General features: G+C 44.6%; 1 protein-coding gene across 4 annotated transcripts in view; it reads right to left on the bottom strand.

Annotated features, from left to right (window-relative positions):
- Window positions 1-2,142: 2,142 nt before the first annotated feature.
- Window positions 2,143-24,539, bottom strand: part of SLC66A2 (solute carrier family 66 member 2) — a 202,314-nt gene continuing 179,917 nt past the window's right edge. For 3 of the 4 annotated variants that reach the window (XM_029590811.1, XM_029590813.1, XM_029590812.1), the window contains one exon: window positions 2,143-7,471. In XM_029590811.1, the coding sequence (XP_029446671.1) occupies window positions 7,261-7,471 (211 nt within the window). In that variant the 3' untranslated portion in view covers window positions 2,143-7,260. The remainder of the gene's footprint in view (window positions 7,472-24,539) is intronic. The other variant, XM_029590814.1, reaches the window with a different exon arrangement.

The following is a 24,539-nucleotide window of genomic DNA, read 5'->3' as shown; positions in this document are numbered from 1 at the left end:
CACACCAAACCATTGCAAATGGTCCAAAATGCCTCCGCCCGTATACTCACTAACACCAGGAGAAGAGAACACATAACCCCTATCCTGATGGACCTTCATTGGCTGCCCATACACTTCAGAATAATCTACAAGGCCATTCTCACCATTTTCAAAAACATCCATCAATTAGCTCCAATCGATCTCCATATCCCCCTCCGATTACACCACTCTACAAGACCGACAAGAGATGCTTACAAAGGTTCACTTCAAGTACCTCCAGCCAAAACTACCAGACACATCACGCTTAGAGATCGGGCATTCTCCACAGCCGGTCCAACTTTATGGAACTCCATTCCCCCGGATCTTAGAATGGAACCCAGCATCTCAACATTCAAGAAAAAACTCAAGACGTGGCTGTTCACGCAGGCATTTCCTAACTCCAACATTATTTAATCTCCCATCAATCAACACGCTTCGCTAGTAATAACGTTAATAAATGTTATTTATTCAATGCTATCTATACTTATATATAATTATCTGATCTTCATTTTCCTTCTCACTCCAAGTTATTGATTTCCTTGTTATATGTAACTGCTTTTTCTGCACTATTGTTCAAATTGTAAAGTTTTATTATTATTGCACCCCTGTTTCTTGTGAACCAGCATGATGGGACTATCGTCCTGAATGTTGGTATATAAAAAAACTTAAATAAATAAATAAATAAATAAATAAGTAGGAGGCAGTACAGAAAAGCTGTTTTTTTTCTGTAATTTCTGATCACAAAAATGTGCATCTTAGACGCATTTTTTTTTTTTTTGCATTGGGATTAATTAGCACCTATACACCCCCGCGTCCAACTGCGGGTTATACAGTGCACTCGGCTGAGCGCACTGCATCGCATCGGCCCCTCAGCTTCACCAAGGGCTCCCCAATCAATTCTCCTTTTTGCTTCCTGCTCAATCCCCCCCCCCCCCCCCCAAAAAAAAAAACCCCAAAACAAACAACAAACCACACACACAGCTTTGCGTTGCAGCAATGCACGTGGAGGATAAGATAACAAATCCAGGTTTAGAAAAATGTAAATCTTTATTTCAGTTTTAATAAAGGAAAGTCCTAAACAGAATGCATTTTACCCATCCTCAACATGGCTCCTTATCATGCGCTTTTTGCACACTACAGCAATTTGATTTGATTGATCATTTTAATCCATACTTCCAAATTGACAGCGCTATACATTATTCTGTGGTAAGCAGCCAGAAATGGGAGTACCAAATTGATATACATTGCTCTCAGTCTTCTAGTAGCGCTGCTTTATTTAAGCACCATCTTCACATAAGCTGATCCAAAAGCTGGTCGTGTTAAAATGCTTTCCTGGGGACGTGTAGCACGGTTAGATAGGATAGTATGGTACCGTGGGAGATCAAACGAACTTGGGCGACACCCAAGACTTCTCCCCCCCCCCAGCAGGCTGAGGATCCAAACTTGGACCTCCCATTTGGCACTAAAATGCTAATAAGGGCAAGCCCCTAAAGCGTCTTCCCCCTCCCCACCTCATATCTTAAGGTAGAATTCACGACAGGGACAGAAAATCTAAGTGAATTTTAAGACAAAGCATTGTCACACCTTTGCACGGTGTGTCCCTGTGGGTTTTTGTTTTTTTTTAAGAAGATGCCAGCATCACCGGTCAGCTCTCTAATGCTGCCCAGGTATACCAGGGGGCCGAGAATGCAAAATAAAGCAGGCGAGGGCAAGCACGGCCGGGTGGTTCCATTTCACATGGCAACCTATTCCCTTCCCCTGCCCACTGCGCCTTACACTTTTAAGAAAGCTGAAGAGGAATGAGGGTGCCCACTGTACGAAGTACCACAGGTCTTCATTAACATGCACCGTGGACAAAGAAGATCAAGAATACCTTGCATTTCGTCCCGGCAGGGTATTAAAGCAAGTGTCATCAACCAGCTTTTGGGTTTAGCTTCCCTATTATGTCTTTGCTTTAATAAAATATATATATTTATTCCCCCCCCCATCGTAAAGGTGATACCAACATAAACCGTGTAACACTTTCGGATGCTTGTGCCTAGCAGTACAAATTTAGTCCACAATTCGTACAGCTGCAAACACTATGTTCACATATATTATTGGTAAGTATAACATTCAATTTGCTTAGCAACTGAATACCATAATGGATTTTTTTTTTTTTTGCAATAAAAAGAAAGATTGTATGTTATACTCCATTTCTTTTAGCCTGGACAAAGCATTTGAACACAGAACGCATGTACAATTTAATTGAAAAAAAAACAAAACCCAAAAACAGAACAAAACAAAAAAAAAAACACAGCAATGAGTGACAACGCGAGGAGCTGGTGGCCCTCCCTTTTCAACTCGGCGGGCTTCTCCGACCCAATTCAGAGGTGATTTTGATGAAAGGAAGGCCCTTGCATGTTACCAAACTTCAAACACTCTCGGGACAAGTGGAAAGGTGAAGAGGTGTTCCAGCCGAATTGTTGCCACCCTCCATACTGCAGAATTATAAAATGGCACCAGCTTAAGAGCTCATTAGCACATTCCCCATCAAGTTATCCCCTTCCTCAATTCCACCTGTAACCCATCTGGTTTAATTGTTCACAGTCATGGGCTCATTCTTAACCTAGAGCTTCTCATTTGTTTTTGACTGTATTTTTTGTCTCGTCTGTGTTGTCTAGACCATAAGCTCCAAGGAGCAAGGGACTGTCCAATACGTGCATCTGTTCAACACTGTGTGAATTTGGTATTAAGCTATACAAATCATTATAATGATAATGTCACAGGCTCGGAAAGGTACAAAATGTTTCAAGGAGCTGGGCATCTTTTGGTATTTGCTGCAGACTTGGGAATCATCTGCACAGCCTCCTGCCAGGAGAAGAAAACACTCATCAGGGTAGATATATCTTCCGTAGTCAGGTACCAGCACAGTGGCAGGCGCACAAACGTGAACGGCACTTGACCTCTGCAGGGTAATTCATCAAAGCTTCTGCAACAGCTGCTGAGCTGCAGCATAAACCATTCACTTCAGAAAACGATGACAAAGAAAATGTGACAAAGATTCATATTTATGATACACGGTACGTACAAAATAATTATAAGAGAAGCTCTCTGCAAACAAATACTACCTCCACTGAAGTAGCCAGCACAAGGGAGCTTGCTCAATACATTTAACAGTTAAAAAATTTGCAGCTTTCCATTAAAAAGAGACCTATACCCTTTGTGCAGTGTGTCAATAAAGCTTACTTTAGAGTCATTTTTACATTTCCTTAAGAAGCTCTCCTGAACACTTATTTGCTATGCTTGTACGCATCCTCAGTCTTTGTGTATACTGTAAATTCAAAAACAGCCATATTTCAGAAGAATGTCATAAAATTACTTCAGAACTGTGGACTGTTATTGGTTCATCCATGTGTGATGATATCTGTGATATTTACTTGGAAAAAAAAAATACAGATTTCTTACCAGGGTGCAGAAGTGGCTTAAAAAAAACCACCCAAAACAAAACAATGATTTGAAAGTAAACTGCTCTACTTGTGGCAAAGGACTATTAATTTGCACCCTGCACGGTCTTGAAATCCCAGACATGTTCGTGTCTGCGTGCGTGCGCGGAAGGGGTAAAAGTTCTCTTTTCAGGGTACTGGTACACATGAGAAGTGACGAGAATAGACCTTTCAGGGTCCCCTCCAGGATGGATACATCTGTAGGATCGCTTTTGGCAAATGAAGTCTTAGGGATGCAGTGCGAGCATGGCACTTCACGGCAAGCCACCTTTCACACACACCAGCTAATACTATTCCTGAGTAAGATATTTAAAGATGTGCGGTGGCTAGCTGGAAGGGGGTTGTGGTTTGGGGGGGTTTTTTTTTGTTGTTGTCAGCCTAACTCTGAAACCCTACACTGCTTACGGAAGTCACAACTCTTAGCAAAATAGTTTGCATGAGGCATTCCAGTGTTGGCCAGCTCTAAATGGAAATCATTACAAACACTTAAAAGATTCAAAAGTCATGCGCATCCCCGTAGAGGTCTACAAAGTTTGGTGCGACCACAAGCATATATGAGCTTCCAAGAAACCCCCTTGTATAAGAAACAGGCGAGTATCATTAATTTACCACAAAATACTTAAGTTATGGTTACATGCAATAAGGAGGCCACTGCCACTATGGTAATGGCCAAAACAATTATCCTGCCATGATTAGTGTCCACCCTATAGGCCTCATTGATAAGGTTTTTCAAATAGGCACAAAAGGGGGAGGGGAAACCCTTTCCAAATGTAGCCCCCCCCCCTCCCCATCACACCATGTGCTATGCATCACTCTAGTGTTTAAACGACGTCGAAGCACAATATTCCATCTTGATGAGGATGCAGTGTAGAACTATGGCACACAGCTGCATATCTGTGTAGGGACCACCTGTTAAATTCTGTGTTCTGCATAGACTGGCGATGAGAACTTCCCAAAAAGGAAGAATGCCATTACACTACTATACTGGCAACTCGTTTCTTTACAGCACTGGCATGTGCTATCTATGCAAAACAACATCAACAAAAAAGACATATTAACATCAGTTTTAAATCATTCTAATTAGAAGTCAATAAATAGTTAACACCTTTCATTAAAATAATTTTTCATGCCTCACTTCTCTCAACCAACCCGTGTGTAGCTTTCATGAAATCTCTCAGCTTTTTTTTTTATTTATTAATTTTTTTATTTGGTTTGGCATCCTGGACCCGCCAAAAATCGAGTCCTCGACTCACTACAACTGACCCAGGACCCGGGCACAGGATCTGGACAGCTTCTCAGCTTTTTCTCGTATTTAGCTGCTCTGAAGAGATGTGACCTCTTCTCATATATTATCATTTTCCTTTACGCGTCTCCATGTCCCATGTTCTGCTCTGCAGCTTGGTTTCATTTCACAAGACCAATGGGTACTGCTGAGGGTGCCCAGATAAGGAAAACGTGACCCACTGACCCAGCAGTGAGCAGCAGGGCCTTGTGAGGGGGAGGGCGGAAGAAAAAGGTTTTCTTATCGCTGGAAACGCAACTGATGGTCTGAGGTGGAGTAAAGTTTCTGGGGATGAACCCCTGAGTTTGTGGTGCAGGGCTCCTGGACTCGGGATCTGCGCACAAATCAAATTTGCTGCACACCATATTTTATGCACAGAGAACACACTTTGTGCATAAATGGTGTGCTGCACACAGAAAACACTGTTTATGTGCACAAATCATATTTTCCGCATGTTGTGTGTCTTTGTGCACAGAGTTTTAGGTTAGCATGCTTTTCTTACTCCTGATGCATTAGCCTACTATTAACATAAGGCATGGGGCGTTAACTCTTAACGTGCAAGTAAAGCTTGCATGTTATTGCATCAGGGCCATAATTAGGGTTAAAATTCATAATTAGGGTTAGAATTCGAAAGAGCTAAATTAATAGATGTACAGTCCTCCAGTAAAAGTTTTTAAAGAATCAGTTCAATTTTAAAAGGTTTCACTATCAGTAAAAACAAAAAAATTGCATATATATATATATATATATATATATATATATATATATAGTTTATAAGTAATAAGTTAATATTTTGTGTGTGTGAGCACTTTGCACAATTAGGTGTAATGTGCATTTGTGTATCAGAGGGCTGCATAGTGTTGGGGGTTTTTTAGAATCACTTATGAAGCCATTGCAATGGCTAGTAAAAGACCAAATACAAATGAACAGGTGTGTGTGTATGTTTGGAGCTGCTCCAGGAGGAGGAGATCTGTTAGAACCAGGAGTTAAAGCCCATGCACCTCTCTGCACTGGGGAATAGCAGTCAGTACACTTTGATTAACATGGGATTTGCACGGAGGAACGTTAAATATGTGCACACAGTTCTACTTCCATTTGTGTGCACATTTTTGGAGCACTGAACTCCTTATTAAATCAGGAATAAAGCTGCACGTGTTAATGTATGCACGGGCGTTTCAAAAATACACTCAGCTACTCACGGGGGGGGGGGGGGGGGGGGGGGGGGGGGGGGGGGGGAGGGGGTGTGAGTGCATTTTTCTCAGCTGGCAGGCCCAGGAGGCAGGAGATAGCAGAAGCGCCTTTGGCCATGGTTCAGGACCCTGGCACAAGCGAGAGGCGCAGAAGAATCACTGGCTGCAATCAGGGGAGGAAGGAGGTGGCAGTGGGGCCTAGGAGGAGAAGCGAGAGGCCCGAGGAATATGGGAGGGGGGTGGGGGAAAGGAGAAGGAAGATTGTACGGGGACATAGGAGCTGAGAGAGGGTGGAAGGGCTGCATGGGATGGGAGAGACTATAAGAGAAGAGGGGACAGCTCCTGGATGGGATACAGGGGAGGGAGGTGGTCTGGCACAGAGAGGAAGATTCAGAGGGTTACACCGGGGTGGGATGCACGCGCCTGGGCAGAAAGAGGCAGAAGGTGGGAGTCTATGGCAAGCGTACTTCATCCTTAACAAGCGCATGAGGCCATGAATCCATCTTAAGAGTTCAAGTAAGAAGAGAATTGTAGCACGGACAGGTCGGCTTCATTTAGTGATGCATTTTCAGCCGGGCCTGGAGGACAGCCAGCTACATTTTTAACTGGCTATGCTTAGGCTAATGCTCAGCCACAACTTATGTGGCTAGGTTAGGGCTAAAACATTTAGCTACTCTAACTGGCTAACGCTTAGCCGGCTAGATTTAGGATTGCTATTTGCCTGCTCCCAGTTACGTGGCGATGCTTGGCCGGCTAGCACTGGCAGCCTGCGATTTTCACTGAAGTCCTCCCCTCCCCAGAACACCTACGGGGCTGTCCACCTTTGTACAGCTAAGGCTAGCTGCCTAATTCAGCCATCACAGGGCCAGATCCCACGGAGAATCAGCTTCTTATTGTGCCACTAGAACCTCTGATAAGTTCTACATCTAACAGCGACCCATGATCTATTTCTCACATCACACATCCTTCTATGTCATACCCATACATGCAGTCATACATGGTCCATAGGAATTAATGCAACAAAAAAAAAAAAATATGACCTGGATAAACTCAAAAGATAAAAACCACACAAGCTGTTTAAAACATCATCCAGATACCAAAAGCAGGCTTTGCAAAACTAAACGCATTTTTTGCGGCTTTGCCTGCTTGCAGTTTTCAAAAGGAAAGGGGGGCGGGCAGAGAGGGGAGGGGCAGTATTTACAAGTCCAAGCTGCAGACGTGAAGCTGTCGTGCCAGTTTCAGGAGGCCTGTTGGCACCCGACGGACCGAGCTGGAGCCGTCCAGTCTACAGGGCCTTGGCACTGGTCGGGTGCGCCGTGTGTGGCGCTGGCTTCTGCGGGAAGCCGCTGTAGAAGTAAACCTGCAGGAGGATGGCCACGTCCACCAAGACCTGAAGCAGCCCGGCAGACGGAGAAACTGGAAAGGAGCCTGGGTTCAGAATGAAGTAAGCTGTCTTAAAGGTGTCCCCGCTGGTCCACATTAGCACCATTTTGATGCTGTAAAAAAATAGACAAATAAATAAGCGATTCAAAAAGCAACGTGAACTCAAAATTCATAAATTTGTACAGAAATACTTTAAGCACATTTGTAGTCTTCTGCTGCTAAAACAAAAACAAAACTTTTACCATGCTTTGGAGCAATAGAAAGTGAAAGGACCGCAGGCAGCCCCTCCTTAACATCTGTTTATCTTGTCTGGAATACCTGTTAACTGACTACTAGCCGGTGAGGCTAGGGGCAGGGATTCAGCTGGGGCCGGTGACTGCTGCAGTGCTTAAGGGAAATGGTTCTTCAGAAGGGTGAGGGGGGGTAGGGTGAAGTTGGCCACTCTAGTTTGAGGGATCCCGAAAAAGCAACATTCGACCTGTCACTTACCTCTCACAATTCCTATTTATTTATTTTTCTCAGCACACAACAACAGTATCCAGTGCAGCCTATACTTACATTAGAAAACGTAATGTGGCAGAAACTGGAAAGGAGTCCAAGGCGGACTGTCACCGGGCTGGGCTATGCGAAAATCACGGGCATGTGCCAGTGAAAGTTTGGGACCAAAAAAAGGAAGGGGGTCTTGCACTTGGGAAAACGTATGAAAAACAAACTAGATGCAAGAACCGAGGTGTGAAATAATGTACAGAGAAAGGGAGTCTAAGTGCTTTATTATTAGGAGACATTTACAGCATTCTATGTTCCATAAAGGCATAAATGACTACTTACTGGCACACTATAATTACATTCATGCAGAGAACATTTTTGAAGAAAAAGAAATTTATATGCGAAAAGGAAGGAATTTTTTTTTTTTTAACTTTTCTATGCTAAATGCACCCCTATCGTTCTCTTTCAGAAAAGAATAAAACATAGGGCTACACTGTTCTTATACAGTTTTAATCTCAGCCTACACATCACTGCCTCATCAGTGCCAGCTGAAAGCAAACAGGGTCAGGTTTTTTTTTCCAGATGGCTATAAAATCCACTGTTAAAGTGACCCACGCTCTCCCTATTGGAACACACTGGGCGCTCTATTCATTTTGCTCTGCTAAGGATTTTCCATGACCATATACTTCCTACATGCCGCTAGTCCAGTGTTTCCCAACCATCTCCTGGCGGCACAACTAGCCAGTCAGGTTTTCAGGATATCCGTAATGAATATGAATAAGACACAGGGCTTCGCAGACAAAGCATATGAGCGAATATTACCCAGCATTGCATGGGTTATCTGATCGATAACAGCCTGCGTGTGCCTGCAGAGTGCACCTTACACTGTTCCAGGTGCCAGTTGAGTCCACAGACACAACGTGACCGACCGACACATGCCTTTTACACACACACACATAAATAAATATTTATAAAAAATATTTATTTATTTATTTAAGAGCTTTTATATACCGATGTTCATGTACTGGTACATATACATATATATATATATATACACACACATATATATATATATATATGTATAAATATAAAGTGGGGGAAAATGTCTGTGCGTCTTATGGAGCGAATATTAAAAAAAAACCAAAAATAAAAACTAACTACAACCAATGGTTTTTTTGTCCCCATTCCAACCCTTTAAATTTAATTAACTACAACCCCCCCCCCCCCTCCTGACCCCCTCCCCCCCAAGACTTGCCAAAAGTCCCTGGTGGTCCACCGGGAGTCCGGAGCGATCTCCTGCACTTGGGCCGTTGACTGCCAGTATTCAAAATGGCACGATAGCCTTTGCCCTTACTATGTCACAGGGGCTACCGGTGCCATTGGTCGGCCCCTGTCACATGGTAGGAGCAATGGACGGCCGGCGCCATCTTACGGTATGTATATATATATATATGGTATGTATATATATATATAAAGATAGATTATTTTCTTGTGTATCACTTTGGGCAACCTATTTGGCCAAGGTGGCAATATATAAATTTTTTTAAATTAAATAAAAGGCCAACAGTGTATCAAATACTTGGGGAGCTTGCTGAATACATTTTGCCATTTTCTTTTGCAGTATATTTTACTGTTCACTGCTTTATTTCATTTTATTAGCTTCCACAATGCCTGCTATATACTGCACATCTACAGGACATATCTAATCAATGCAACTTCTCTCACTTTCCTTGCTCGAGGTTCTGTGGTTCAGCAACCTCATCTCTACTTTTCTGCTATTTCTACCTGTTGAACATGTCTGAGAATTATTGCTATGAAGAGGTCCTGTGAAGCAATAGGGCAAGGGAATGTTTCTGCTTTGGTGCATAGATGAGATAAAGTTGCACAGGCCCAAACTGCCAATGACAAACTTGCCCAGTTGTTTGGACTAATCTGACATCAGTGCCAGCAGGTAGCGGCAATACCGCATGGGGCAAAGCTGTGCCGTTATTGCTACTAATGGAGAAAAATGGGCTACAGTCACCATAGCCACAACAGGTGCAACAGTAGTCTTTACCAGCTGAATAGAGGTATGATTTAGTCATATAGCCAAACAAGATGGGACTCAGACTTGGGGCAACATGCTACTATATAAATCCTTTCAAGGTGCCCTTGATGAATTTTCACCAACTCAGAAGGAGAACTGCATCTCTCTCTCATTTTGCACTGGCACAATGCCAGTGCAAGAAGATCATTTATATAATGAAATGTAAGTCGAGTGCACTTATCCTCAAACCTCCTTCCTGGAACATCTGTTGGCTTTCACATCTCCAGTAAATGGCTAGTATTATAGGAACAGGCTGACACAAAAAAAAACCATACAGCCTATCTAGTCTGCCCAACCACACAACTGCTCAGCTCTACAATCCCTACCACTCCCTCAGAGATCCTCTGAAGGAGTGGTAGGGATTGCCCCCATGGTTTCTTCAATTCAGATCCTGTCCTTGTCTCCATTACCTCCAGTGGGAGGCTGTCCCTTGCATCCACCACCCTCTCTGTAAAGAAATATTTCCTTAGATTACTTCTCAGTTTCTCCCCTTTCATCCTCATCCCATGGCCTCTCATTCCAGAGTCTCCTTCCCACTGAGAGCCCTGCCTCCTGTGCATTGACATCTGTGAGGTATTTAAGTGTCTCTCATATCTCCCCTATCTTGCCTGTCCTCCAGGGCAGGGGCTCCCAACCTTTTAGAGAATGTGGACCCCACAGATCTCTAATTTTTATGTACGGTTAAATGCCATACGGGACACTGATCCATGTAATAACATGCACTCCTGAATCATTTGTAACGTATAAAACCTACATTAAACAGAAATGTTGTATGATACAAACTGTGCTTCTACCCTCCTGCCCTCTCCTTTATAACCCTACATGACTGCTGCTCCCCACTTCCATAATGGCCCCTGCCCCAGGTGCCTTCCCTCTCCTACCGACCCTTCCCTGAGTGCGCTCCCAACAGCGCTCTCATCCCTGAAGCCCCTTCACTAGCTCTGTCCCTCCTGTGAGCCCTTCCTGAGGGCTCACCCTCCTGCCCCCCTCTCCTCTCCATGAACGCCTTTCCTGCTGCCCTGCTTGCTCCCATCCATGGCACCTTCCCTTCTTCTCCTCCTCCTCCTCTCCTGAGTGCCCTTCCCTGGCTCTCTCCCCCTTGAGGCCCCTTCCTGAATATTTTCCTTCCTGTGCACCTTCCTCCCCTCCTGCCTTTCCTCCATGGCCTCTTTCTGGGTGCTCCTCCCCCCCTTTCCTGAGTGCTTTGCCTCCTGTTCTCTCCCCCACTTCCCGCCCCCTTTTCCCTGCTCCTCCCCCCCTTCCTCTCCCCGTGGCGCCATCCCAAACGTCCTTTTTATTCATTTATTTGGATTTATTACCCACCTTTTTGGATAAGAAGTTCACCCAAAGCGGGGTGCAACATATTTGAAAGGTAACGCAGTCTGAAGGAGCCTTCAGGAACGACAAAAACTGATATCTATCAATGGCAGGGCTCAACTTAAAAGAAATCAACAGGGCTAAGAATACAGCACATTTCGGGAACATCAACCACAGGGCTAATTCGATAAGAATACAAACATGTCAGGAAAACGTTAGGCTGCAGCAGCACGTCTGAGGCGCCCCATAAGGGGCCGAGCAGTCTATATCCCTCCCTCCTGCCCTCCTCCCCAGGTGCTCTCATTCCTATGCTCTCCCTCTTGCCCTCTCTTCCCTGTGATCCCTTCTCCACATCTCTCTAAGCGCTGATCCCACTATGGCCCTTTCCTTCCTGCCCTCTGACCCCCGCTCCCTGTGTGCAGTTTTTCTCCCCTGGCTGTCAGGCCTGCAGGGCAGCCAGAGCGCATGCAGCAGGGGCCAGAAATGCCCCTCAGGGCTATCACCCTGCTTGTTGCTGCCTCTGGTCGTGTGGAGGAGCAGCAGCAGCTGATGGAGGTGCTGGTGGCAGCAGCGATCTCCCCCTCCTCTCAGCACCAGCTTCCTTGTGGTGGCAAATCAGCCGCACTCTTCCCCACCTCCTCTCTGCACCAGTTTGGGTTTCTTAAGCCTGTGATCTTCCCCTCCTGGGCATGGGATCAGGCAGCAGGAGCCTTAGGGCAGAGCTCCTCAGAGGTGAGGACAGCCCGCTCTGTTTCCCAGCGGTTGCACTTTGGTTGCCTCCCTTCTGGCGCATCGCCTGTGATGGTCTAGTGGGAACCACTACTCTAGGGCAGTGGTATTTATTCTTAGCCCTTGAGGGCCACAAAAGGTCATAGTTTCAGAATATCTCAAACGAATAGGTAGGAGATACAACTGCATACAATGGAGGCAGGGAATGCAAATCTATCTCATGCATATTCATTAGGGATATCTTGAAAACCTGACCTGTTTGCAGGCTTTAAGAGCTGGGAGGGAATACCATTACTCCAGGGCAGTGGTTCTCAACCCAGTCCTCAAAACACATCTAACCAATCTGCGATTCAAAATATCCACAATGAATATGCATGAGATAGATTCGCATACAATGGAGGCAGTGCATGCAAATCCATTGTGGATATCCTGAAAACGCAACTGGCTAGGTGTGTCCCAAGAACTAGGATGAGCACCCCTGTTTCTAGGGTATACAAGTTTAGCTCTTTAAATCTGTCCTCAAAGCTTTACAACGAAGATCACCGACCATTTTAGTAGCCACTCTCTGGACCAAATCCATCCAGTTTATATTCTTTTGAAGAGGCAGCCTCAGAAATGTACACTGCATTTCAAATTAGGTCTCACCAGGGAGCAATATCACCTCCTTTTTTTTTTTTTTTTAATTTACCATTCTTCTTATGCACCCGTGCATCTTTCTGGCTGTTGCCATTGCCTTACTCACCTGTTTGGCCACCTTGAGATCATCAGACATGAGATCACCCTTTGATCCCTCTCTTGATTAGTGCACAGAATTTCACTCACTAGACTGTACTGCTCCCTTGGGAATTTGCATCCAAATGCATGATCTTGCATTTTTTAGCATTAAATCTTAGCTGCCAGACTCTAGACTACTACTCAAGCTTCACTAGATCCCTCCTCATGTTTCCTGGTTGTCTACCCTGTGGCAGATTTTAGTATCATCTGCAAAAGGGCAAACCTTACCCCGATAGTACCCCCACACTATCATTTATGAAAAAAACTGAAAAGAACATCTAAAGGGCACTGGGATGGCTTTGTGGCCTAGTCTTAATTTTTGCCAGCGAGTGCAGTTACTCATGTAACCTGCTCCTACACTGCAGAACGTCCAGAGAAAGTGTACTACCGCACTCAGCTTTCAACTAGCATCAGACAACTTCCTCCAAGCACTCAGCTTTCAACCAGCACGCTGAGTCTGATGCTGATTCTGACGCCAAACCTAAACAAATAAAAAGTGACCTTCCCAGGACCGAATCACCGCTAGCACAAAAGGGCCTACCCCTATGTGCACCTCTTCGTACACCCCTGACGCATAATACATCCCCATAACCATCATCATCCACCTCTCGTCTTCAAATACCAGTTCTTCAATTTCACTCGACTATTCTCTAAGTCTACAAGTAATCCGCAATCATTCTTCACCTCTCATTCAAGCCTCAGTCACAATCAACCACCGTGAATATTCTTACCTCTCCACCCTATTCACATAGTAGATCTTTAACATTACTTTTCTATAATAATAATAAGACCTCCGACCTATTCTAACCATCATGCTCCGCGGTCTACCGATTCCGATTCTTCATCACAGGAGACACAATGCAACTAGTAACTTTCTTGGGACCTCTCATCCTCACACCTATAAAGCCCTCATTCCCATCATGGCTTCCCCTCTTACACAATTGCTTGGACTAACATTATTCTCACTATATCTATTCAACGCACAATCCATCACTAAAAAAACCCCCATTCTCAATGATCTTCTCCTAGAAGAAAATCCAGACGTATGCGCCATAACAGAAACTTGGCTCAAATCGACAGACACTGCTCTAATTAACCAACTACCTACACATTCATATGACTTCTTCTCCATTCCCCGACAGAAAAGAAAAGGTGGAGGAATTCTTCTTGCTACCAAAAAAGATTTGAATTTCACCCAATACTCTGTCAACTCTTCTACCAAACTGGAAATAGGCCTTTTCAAATCAAACCATCTCCAAATTCTTCTTGTATATGCCCCCCCCAGGCCTTCTCGACCTAGATGCCTCTCCTCTTCTGGAACTAATAGTCTCCCACATTAATTTAGATTCTCCAGCAATTATACTTGGTGACTTCAATTTACATGTCAACAATCCATCTCTATCTACAAATGGGAAAACTTTCATTACAGCCTTGTCTGCTTTAGGTTTCAATCAGATTATCAAGAAACCCACTCATAAAGCAGGTCATACATTGGACCTTATCTTCACCAATTCTGGTATCTCTAACTCAACTCAACCGATCTGCGAACCAGTACCCTGGTCGGACCACTCTCTAATCTCGACCACCATCACACTGGCACAAAAAAAACAGCACTCCGCCCCTCAACAAACAATTCTCCTACAGGAAAATATGTGCATCCGAGGACCTCCACAACCACCTAGTCTTAGAACTACTCCACATGGACCTTTCCTCTCCAAATTCGGCACTTCACTCATGGAATAATATTACAGAAACTGCAGCTAATAAACTCTGTCCTCTAACAACAAAAAAACTAAAACACAATATTCCAAAAAACAACCTTGGTTTAATGAAGAACTACAAAATCTAAAACTTTCCCTCAGACGGAACGAAAGCAAATGGCGCAAATCCCCTTCAGCGTCCACCCTTTCTACCTACAAACCTGCTCTCCACAATTACAAAAATTCCTTGCAAAAATCAAAAGAGACTTCTATGCTCATAAGATCCATCATATGATCTTTGATGCTAAAGCCCTTTTTACCTACGTCTCCAATTTAACTCAAATCCAAACACCTGACATTCCATTTAACAAAGCACAAGAAAAGGCAGAGGAGCTTGCTCTCTTCTTCAATAACAAAATAGCTAACCTCCTTTCTAAAAATTCGCCCAATACTTCTTCCCCCTACAGTACCTATATACACCATAACAAATACATCTCACTCAACTCATTTGAACCAACTACAACTTCTGAGATCCTTAGAATACTGAAAAAGATGAAACCATCGACACACCCTTTAGACCAAATCCCTTCCAAATTACTCCTCCTTATTCCGGATACTATATCCAAAGCTCTGGCAGACATAATAAACTGCTCTTTATCTAAAGGACTCTACCCTGACGACCTTAAAATGGCATCAATCAAACCGCTCTTGAAAAAACCAAAGTTAGACCCAGACGACCCCTCCAATTTTCGCCCTATCTCAAACCTCCCATTCATTGCTAAAGTCATGGAAAAAACTGGTTAATTCTCAATTATCAGACTACCTGGAAGACCACAAAATTCTCTACCCTTCACAACATGGCTTCAGGAAATCGTTAAGCACAGAATCTCTACTAATTTCCTTAACAGACTACCTCATCCTAGGCCTAGATAAAGGCCAGTCCTACCTTTTGATTCTCTTGGACCTCTCAGCCGCCTTTGATACTGTTAACCACTCTATGCTCCTTAACCAACTATTGAACATCGGCATAACAGGCTCTGCACTGTCCTGGTTCCACTCATTCTTGAAAAACAGAGGCTTCAAGGTAAAAATACACAGTAAAGAATCTAAACGCTACCCTTCATCTCAAGGAGTTCCACAAGGTTCATCCCTCTCTCCCACCCTCTTTAACATCTACCCTCCTCCCTCTCTGCCATCTATTAAACAACTTGAACCTTAAACACTACCTTTATGCAGATGATGTCCAGATTGTGATACCAATTAAAGAATCCATTAAACAAAAACCTCGATCTTTGGGAATATTATCTGCAAGAAATCAACTCCCTCCTTTCCAGTATGAATTTAATCCTAAATTCCTCAAAAACGGAACTCCTTCTAATATCATCTGAGATTAGCCACACCCCTACAATCCCTCCAACTAATCTACAAACAACAAAAGTAAGAGATTTGGGCGCAATCATCGATAACAGGCTTAACTTAAAAGCATTCATAAACCAAACCACTAAAGACTGCTTTCATAAACTGAATGTTCTAAAAAGAATAAGACCTCTGTTCCACATCCATGACTACAGGACTATCCTACAAGCAATAATCTTCTCCAAGTTAGACTATTGCAATTCTTTATTATTAGGTACCCCATCAACACATACCAAACCGCTACAAATGGTTCAAAATACGGCAGCTAGAATTCTAACAAATACAAGGAGAAGAGAGCACATCACCCCGATCCTTAAAGATTTACACTGGCTGCCAATCCATTTCAGAATTCTTTATAAGTCAATCACCATAATCTATAAATCCATCCAACAAATCGCTCCTCTCAACCTACAAATCCCTTTCATAAAGCATACTTCCTCCAGACCCATAAGAGAGTACTACAAAGAGTCTCTGCAGGTACCACCTTCCAAAACTTCCCTCCATATAACTTATAGAGATAGGGCTTTCTCCACAGCAGGACCCACTCTTTGGAATTCCATACCAACGGAACTTAGACAAGAACCCTGCTTATTGACATTTAGAAAAAGACTCAAAACATGGCTTTTCAAACAAGCCTTCCCAGACTCAGACTAAAAACAATTCTCTCCGATATTCAAATTCCAAGCAACAATTCTCTTTTATAACCATCCTGATAATCTTCCCCTACACTTTATAAACATCCAGAATCTTCATTACTTATGTTTTCTTCCTCATTGTTAAAAACTGCATTTTTGAACTGAACAATTCATTGTAAATCATTCACTTCCATCTTTGGAAACTTTACCATTCTACAGGTTAATACAACATGTTAAAGTTCCTATCTTTTCTTCTTCTTACTCCTAGTTGTACGTATCCTTGTTTATTGTAACTGTATTTATAATATGTATATTACATATTTGGTTCTATGTTCCAGTTATTACCCCATTGTTTACTGTAAACCGGCTTGATGTGATGTTATCACGAATGCCGGTATAGAAAAAATCAAAATAAATAAAATAAATAAATGTTACATACTGCCCTAAGGATTATGCAGACAGACTAACTAATGGTCAGCTAGAGATCCAGTCCCCCTGTTTAATTTTTGAATTTATAATTTCAGACTTAAAATCGACACGCTTTTATCCTCACCCTTACCTTGCCAGCTCGGGATTATATAACCAGCCGAGCAAGGCTGGATTAAGACAAGCACCGGGGGAAGCATTAGAGTGGGGGAGAGGAATGCAGGTGCGCCAGGTCGCAGTGGCCGGTGACAGCGTGCGTTCCCCGTTTCGGAGGGCAGGCGATGGACGGCGGTGGTGGCAGACTAGGCCTGCAGATCTATCCTCCACCTCCTGGGAGCTGGACTGCAAGGCCGGAATAGGGGGAGGAGAGGAGACAGGGAGCAGTGTTGCCACCCTCATTCCGGGGGGGGAGGGGGAGGGGTAAAATGTCATGGGGAAAGTGGAGGAGCGCCAAATTAATGGGGGGGAGGGGGGGAGGGGAGGGGAGGGGCTGAATTACGAGCCTGCCTTGGGTGCCAACTTTACATAGTCCGACTCTGAGTCACACTTGTGACATCATTATTATTACAGTTTTGGAAGCAATGAACTTTGATGCTTTTATTAAGGAGTAGCCGCTTATTGGTTAGAGCAGGTGGCTGAGAATCAGGTTTCAATTCCCACTTCTCCCACTGAGGCTCCTTGTGACTTGGGCAAGTCACGTCACCCTCCATTGCCTCCAATAAAAACAGACTCAAATCCTCAGGTGAGAGGGACATACCTTCTGTAGCTGAATGTAACTTGCCTTAAGCAATGAATGAAAAGGCAAGAGAGAAATCGAAATATATATAAATAAATAAATAAAAATTAAAAACACATAGGAGCCATTGCAATAAATATGTGCTGAAAGCGGGCACTGAACACTCTGCGCCCGCTTTCCTGACGCATCCCCAGGCACCCCCTTCCTGGGGGCGCCATGCAATATTTAAATTAGGGGGTCGCCCCTAGCGCCCCCCAAGAGCATCGGCCGTCCGCCGGTTAGGAAAACTGATGCCACAGAGGCATTCAAACACTGCACGGAGCGGCAGTAGCCACAGAGGCATTCACGGAGTGGGATGCCAGTGGCCAGTAGTTGGTGTTCCACCTTCACAGAGCGGAAGGATGGAGGGCTGCTATCTCCAAAATAAAAAAATAAAAACAGGGGTGGGTAAGAGTATGGGGTAAGGGTGTGGCCTGCTTGTTACAGCGGTTGCTACCCCTAATTGAGCTGGACATTCACTTGGATGCAGATACGGCGCTGCTCTCTAAATTGGTGGTGGGGTGGAGGGTAATTAGGGCTGGAGGGTACTGGAAGCCAATAGTAACAGGTGGGAGAGAGAAAAAGGGGAAAAAATGGATAAAGTGCGTAGCTTGCTGGGCAGATTAGATGGGCCTGGAATGCCCTTCCGGAGGAAGTGGTGAAGTCTAAAACTGTGAACGACTTCAAAGGGGCGTGGGATAAACACTGTGGATCCATCAAGTCTAGAGGACGTGTATAAAGAGGAGGCAGCAAAACACTGCACGGAGCGGCAGTAGCCACAGAGGCATTCACGGAGCGGGATGCCAGTGGCCAGTAGTTGGTGTTCCACCTTCACGGAGCGGAAGGATGGAGGGCTGCTATTTCCAAAAATAAAATAAAATAAAATAAAATAAAAACAGGGGTGGGTAAGAGTATGGGGTAAGGGTGTGGCCTGCTTGTTACAGCGGTTGCTACCCCTAATTGATTAGGGCTGGAGGGTACTGGAAGCCAATAGTAACAGGTGGGAGAGAAAAAAAGGGGAAAAAAATGGATAAAGTGCGTAGCTTGCTGGGCAGACTCGATGGGCCGTTTGGTCTTCTTCTGCCGTCATTTCTATGTTTCTATGTTTCATTTCCCTAAACGGCACACAGCCAGGAGTTCAGGAAACAGACACTTGTCAACTGAGCATCCATTTCCTGCACCCAACTGCCAACGTTTTTGTTTTTTTTTAAGATTTGTTCCTCTTACTTAATATCACAACAATATTAAGCAGGAGGATGTACAGAAAAGCAGTTTTTTCTGCTCTTCTGTACTACTTTTAGGAGCGCTCGGCAATTAATGCCTGCTCCGGTGAGCGCAATGTATTGCATTGGCCACATGTAGGAGCGGTGTCTGGTAAACAAATGTATTTTTATGCTTCAAAGTCACTAGGAATAGCAAAAAATTGTTAAAAGCAAAGTAGTTTGCTGTCCTAATAAAAATGTTTTCTCTCCATTTGTTCCTGGTCTAAGGGATTGTCCCGAGCCCAACCATATCATTGTTGAGAAAGAATGTAACTTTATTTATTTTGTACAAGTTATTGAAACCATGTTTTACAATGTTTTTCAATTTCTGTATTGTGTGCTTAAGTTCTCAATAAAAATATAAATTAAAAAAAAATGTTTTCTCTACGTAACATACTAAGATTAGGGATGTGCAGCCCCCCAAATTTTGTTTCACATCAGGGGTTTTATAGGGGGATGGGGGTTAGTGTCTTTTTTTTGTTTGTTTGTTTGTTTTATATCATTTCATTCCCAATTTAGTATGTGTTAATTTGCAAATTAGCACGCACTAAAATTGAAAATGAAATATTACAATGAAATTTCGTTAGTGTTTTTTTCTGTTTCACTGTCAAACAAAATGAAACAGCTTCTTTTGTAGCATTTTTTCATTCTGCTTGAAAACAATTGCATATCCCTAACTATAATACGGTATTTGCTTTCAGGGACTGCCAAAGTCCCTTCCCTGATGCACCGTCTAAATAAATGGTGTTCCTGCCTGCTTAATATGGCGCACGGTTTCTAAAAATCAAAGTTCTGTTGCCTGAGACCAGGAAGGTCAGGTGGGGAGAATATTAGGAGCTAACCTTCCACAGTAACGAGTAGTGCTGCGTGGAAACAGCACAACCTCCTCTCTAATCTTAAGCTAGCTATCCTGTTTCCAGCAAGATGTGCTCTCATCTCAGCTGCTGAAAGAGGATGCCAGAAAATGACCATCCTCCTAACATTTACTTTTAGAATTAAATGTTAATAGTTATGGTGATGTTGCACATCTAGTCAGCAATAAAACATTCCCGTTTCCTTCCCCTCCCCCCCCCCCCCCGCCGAAAAAAAAAAGTATTTAAAGCTACAGATCTACTGAATGTCACACATTAAATAATAAAATGTGTCCACACCTACTCTGTATATTGCGAAAAGTTAGATTAAAAAAAACAAACAAAAATGTTCAGTACCGCAAGGTCCCAAAACAGACTTTCATCAGGCTAGAGGGAAAAGTATAGTATTAGTAGCATAATACTTTAGACAAGCATACCCTGACTAGTCCGCCCCTTCCATCTCCCTTTTTCCCCTCCCTTTTCAACTGAGCCTGTATAAAATCGTACTATTTACTGTATAAAAGGTTTACTGTTATTTATCATGTTTATCTTGTTTCCATTTGTTTCTTAATTTATTTCAAGTATTATAAATTCTATATGCATTGTTTGCACATTTCTCGGCCGCTTTGTCTATTCTCTCCCCTCCCCTCCTCCGGTTCTTTGTAATTTCCACCTGCTCTCAGTTATTATGTAAACCGGCATGATGTTCCCCACTAATGTCGTTATATAAAATCCTTAAATAAATAAATAGATAGATAAGTAAATAAAATGCATGTGCAAGATGCTGCTTGACAGTACGGTATACCTCCACCATTCTTGTTGATGCACATCAAGAAGATGGATTGTCAAGTACCAAAACCTGGTCATTCAAACGAGAGAGTAAATTAACGTGAATACTTTCTAAAGCTTTAGGCCCAAACTGAATTATCAGCAGGATTACTTTTGTCTTGTCAATGAGCGGAGTAAATCCCCTGAAGGCTGGAACTTCCCTCCCCTCAGCAGCCAAAAGAATGGATACCGGGAAGACTGGGGGGGGAGGGGGGGGAGGGGGGAGGCGGCAGGGCCAGAGCCAAAGGAGGTGGTGGGATTCCATTCTGAAATCCCCGCATATAGACTCTGCACCTGCTGGAAAGCTGGAACAGATCCTCAGTCTCCACATTTATACAGGGAAACTCGGTGGGGCGGTTCTGTTTACAATGAGTTTGCAGGTCCCTGTACACTGTCCGAGGGGGTTTCTAAATTTCCCTCGTAGTTGCTTAAATATGGCGGGTATAGTGCCCAGACCCTTTTATCAGACATTACCTTATCAGTGATTCCAGTTTCCTCAACATGCCTGCCAAAAGCATTTAAAGCTTCTGTGTTATTTACTTTTACTTAATACAAGGATTTGTTACTCTCCTCCTGGACCACTCAGAGCAAGATGCAAGATTAGCTGGATAATTTATCTGCATATTCGGGTCAGATTATCCAGCATCACTGGGGATGACGGGATCCCATTTGCCAAATAATGGTTGTTTCTTCTGCCTTTCCTCCTGACCTATACTGTTGGCTAATGCTGGCAACAGTAATAGTCTCTTGGAGTCTCTTACATTGCAAGAGTCTCTTACATTGCACAGTCTCTATCAAACATAACACAAAAGCCTCCTCAATACAATTCACAACAATCAAAAGATACAGCTCAATACGGAACAGAAATAGAAGTAAAAGAAAACAAGGATATCAAATAAACAAGTACAGTGTTTTGTTTTGTTTTTTTAAATCAAGTTATTAGAAACGGGTTTGACAGGTAGTGGAGAAGAGGTAACATTTAATGGCACATTTGAAGAGAAAATCTGATAGGAGGAGGAAGCCCCTGCCTTCAGTGAACCAGGGGCCATGTGTCCTAATTGGAAAGCTTGTTGGTCTGACATCTCATTGCTCTCAGGGGCTGATGCAATAACTGTGTGCAGAAAACAGGTGCTCAGTGTTGAGCGCCCATTTTCCTGATACTCGCCCAGCCACCTCTCCTGGGCGCGCGATCCAATATTTAAATGAGGGGTCGCGCTAAAAAGGAGGCGCTAGGGACAAATGTGCATCCCTAGCACCTCTTTGGCATCGGGTGCACAGGAGGGGTGGCTGTCAGCAGGTTAGGAAAACAGATACAATCTATGAGTGTCCATTTTTTCCCTCAACCAGCACATACACGCACAAGATAGAACGTCCGGACCGTGTATCTTGTGTGTGTACTGGGCGTCCAGAATTTTTGTTTTTAAACTAAATACTCCTTTATTTGGTTCCTCCTACTTAGTATCACGACAATACTATTAGGAGGAATCACAGAATGTTGAGATTACTTACCTGATAATCTCCTTTTCCTTAGTGTAGACAGATGGACTCAGAACGAATGGGATGTACAAAAGCTTTACTCCCAGCCTGGGCGGGAGGCTGCCTGAGGACCATGTAGTACCGCCCTCGCAAATGCTGTGTCTTCCCTGACCTGGACATCCAGACGGTAGAACCTGGAAAAGGTATGGAGGGAGGACCATGTCGCCGCTTTACATATTTCTGCAGGCGACAGCATCCTGGATTCTGCCCAGGATGCCGCTTGTGCTCTGGTAGAATGAGCCTTGACCTGTAGAGGCGGAGACTTCCCAGCCTCTACGTAAGCTGCTCGGATAACTTCTTTAATCCAGCGGGCGATGGTGGGCCGAGAGGCCGCTTCCCCTTGTCTTTTCCCGCTGTGCAAGACGAACAGATGGTCTGTCTTTCGTACTTCTTGTGCCATTTTCAGATATCTGGGCAGCATTCTGCCAATGTCGAGATGGCGTAGCAAACGCCCTTCTTCAGATTTCTTCAAACCCACCATGGTAGGCAAGGATATGGTTTGGTTAAGATGAAACTGTGAAACCACTTTAGGTAGAAAGGAGGGAACTGTCCGAAGATGGATAGCCTCTGGAGTGATTCTGAGAAATGGATCACGGCAGGACAGTGCTTGTAGCTCTGAGATGCGGCGTGCGGAACACACTGCCAGCAAGAACACCATCTTCAAAGTGAGAGAACGGAGAGACAGGCCCCGAAGGGGTCTGAAGGTGGATCCCGCGAGGAAATCCAAAACTATGTTGAGGTTACATAAGGGCACAGGCCACTTCAGTGGCGGACGAATGTGCTTGACTCCCTTCAGGAAACGAGAAACATCTGGATGCGTGGCAATGGTCTTGCCATCCCTCCTGGGACCATAGCAAGACAGCGCAGCCACCTGAACCTTGATGGAGATGAGGGAGAGACCCTTCTGAAGTCCATCCTGTAGGAAATCCAAAACAATAGGGATAGTAGTCGCATGTGGGTTGATGCCATGAGTGTTGCACCATGCTTCAAATACTCTCCAGATCCTTACGTAGGTGAGGGATGTGGAAAACTTGCGAGCTCAGAGGAGTGTATCTATCACGGGCTCCGAGTAGCCTCTTTTCTTCAGTCTAGCCCTCTCAATGGCCAGACCGTAAGAGAGAATCGAGCCAGATCCTCGTGAAGGATGGGACCTTGACGTAGAAGTTCCCAGAGAGGAGGCAGGGGAAGGGGCTCCCCTGCCAGTAGTCTTCTCATGTCCGCGTACCAGGGTCTTCTTGGCCAGTCTGGTGCCACCAGAATAACTAGGCCCCGGTGTTTCTGAATCTTGTGGATGATGGCGCCCAGCAGAGGCCACGGAGGAAAGGCATATAGCAGAGTCCCTGGAGGCCATGGCTGAACCAGGGCATCGATTCCGTGTGAGAACGGGTTGCGCTTGCGGCTGAAGTATCTGGGTACTTGAGCATTGGACTTGTCCGCCAGTAAGTCTATGTCCGGAATCCCCCAGTGATCCACAATCATCTGGAAGGCTGTGGGTGACAGCTGCCACTCTCCCGGATTTAGGCTTTCTCTGCTGAGGAAGTCTGCCGTGGTGTTGTCCTTCCCGGCAATGTGGACGGCGGAGATGTCCTGAAGATTCGCCTCTGCCCAAGCCATCAGTGGGGCGATCTCCAGAGATACTTGTCGACTTCTGGTTCCGCCCTGACGGTTGATGTATGCCACCGTGGTGGCGTTGTCGGACATCACTCTGCTCTGTTCTTCAGTCTGTGAGCAAATCGAAGGCATGCCAATCGGATTGCCCGAGCCTCTAGACGGTTGATGTTCCACGCTGACTCTTCTCTGTTCCACCGCCCTTGTGCGGTAAGTCCTTCGCAGTGTGCTCCCCAGCCGCTCAGGCTGGCATCTGTGGCGACCAGAGTCCACGTGGGGGAGGACATCTTCGACCCCCTGCTTGTGTGGTTGGACTGTAACCACCACCATAACTGGGTCCGTACTGTGGCAGGCAGAGGTAAGTGCGTGGAATAGTTCCGGAAACGGGGGCTCCAGCGAGAGAGCAGGGAGCGTTGCAGAGGTCTCATATGGGCCCTTGCCCAAGGTACTACTTCCAGGGTGGATGCCATGAGGCCGAGAACCTGCAGATAATCCCAAGCTATGGGCCGACTGGCTCCCATCAAGTACCGGATACGCGTCTGAAGTTTTAACCTTCTCTTGGTAGTGAGACTGACTGTGTCTGCCTGGGTGTCGAACTGTACTCCCAGATATTCCAGTGACTGGGAAGGCTGTAGGCAACTCTTGCCGAGGTTGATTACTCAGCCCAAGCTTTCCAGAAGGGCGATCACTCTGTCGGTTGTCCGATGGCTCTCCTCTCGTGATTTCGCCCTGATCAGCCAATCGTCTAGGTA

The sequence above is a fragment of the Rhinatrema bivittatum genome, chromosome 2, assembly GCF_901001135.1.
Source record: "Rhinatrema bivittatum chromosome 2, aRhiBiv1.1, whole genome shotgun sequence".
Classification (NCBI taxonomy): Eukaryota; Metazoa; Chordata; class Amphibia; order Gymnophiona; family Rhinatrematidae; genus Rhinatrema; species Rhinatrema bivittatum.
This window is presented reverse-complemented; position numbering and strand designations above follow the sequence as displayed.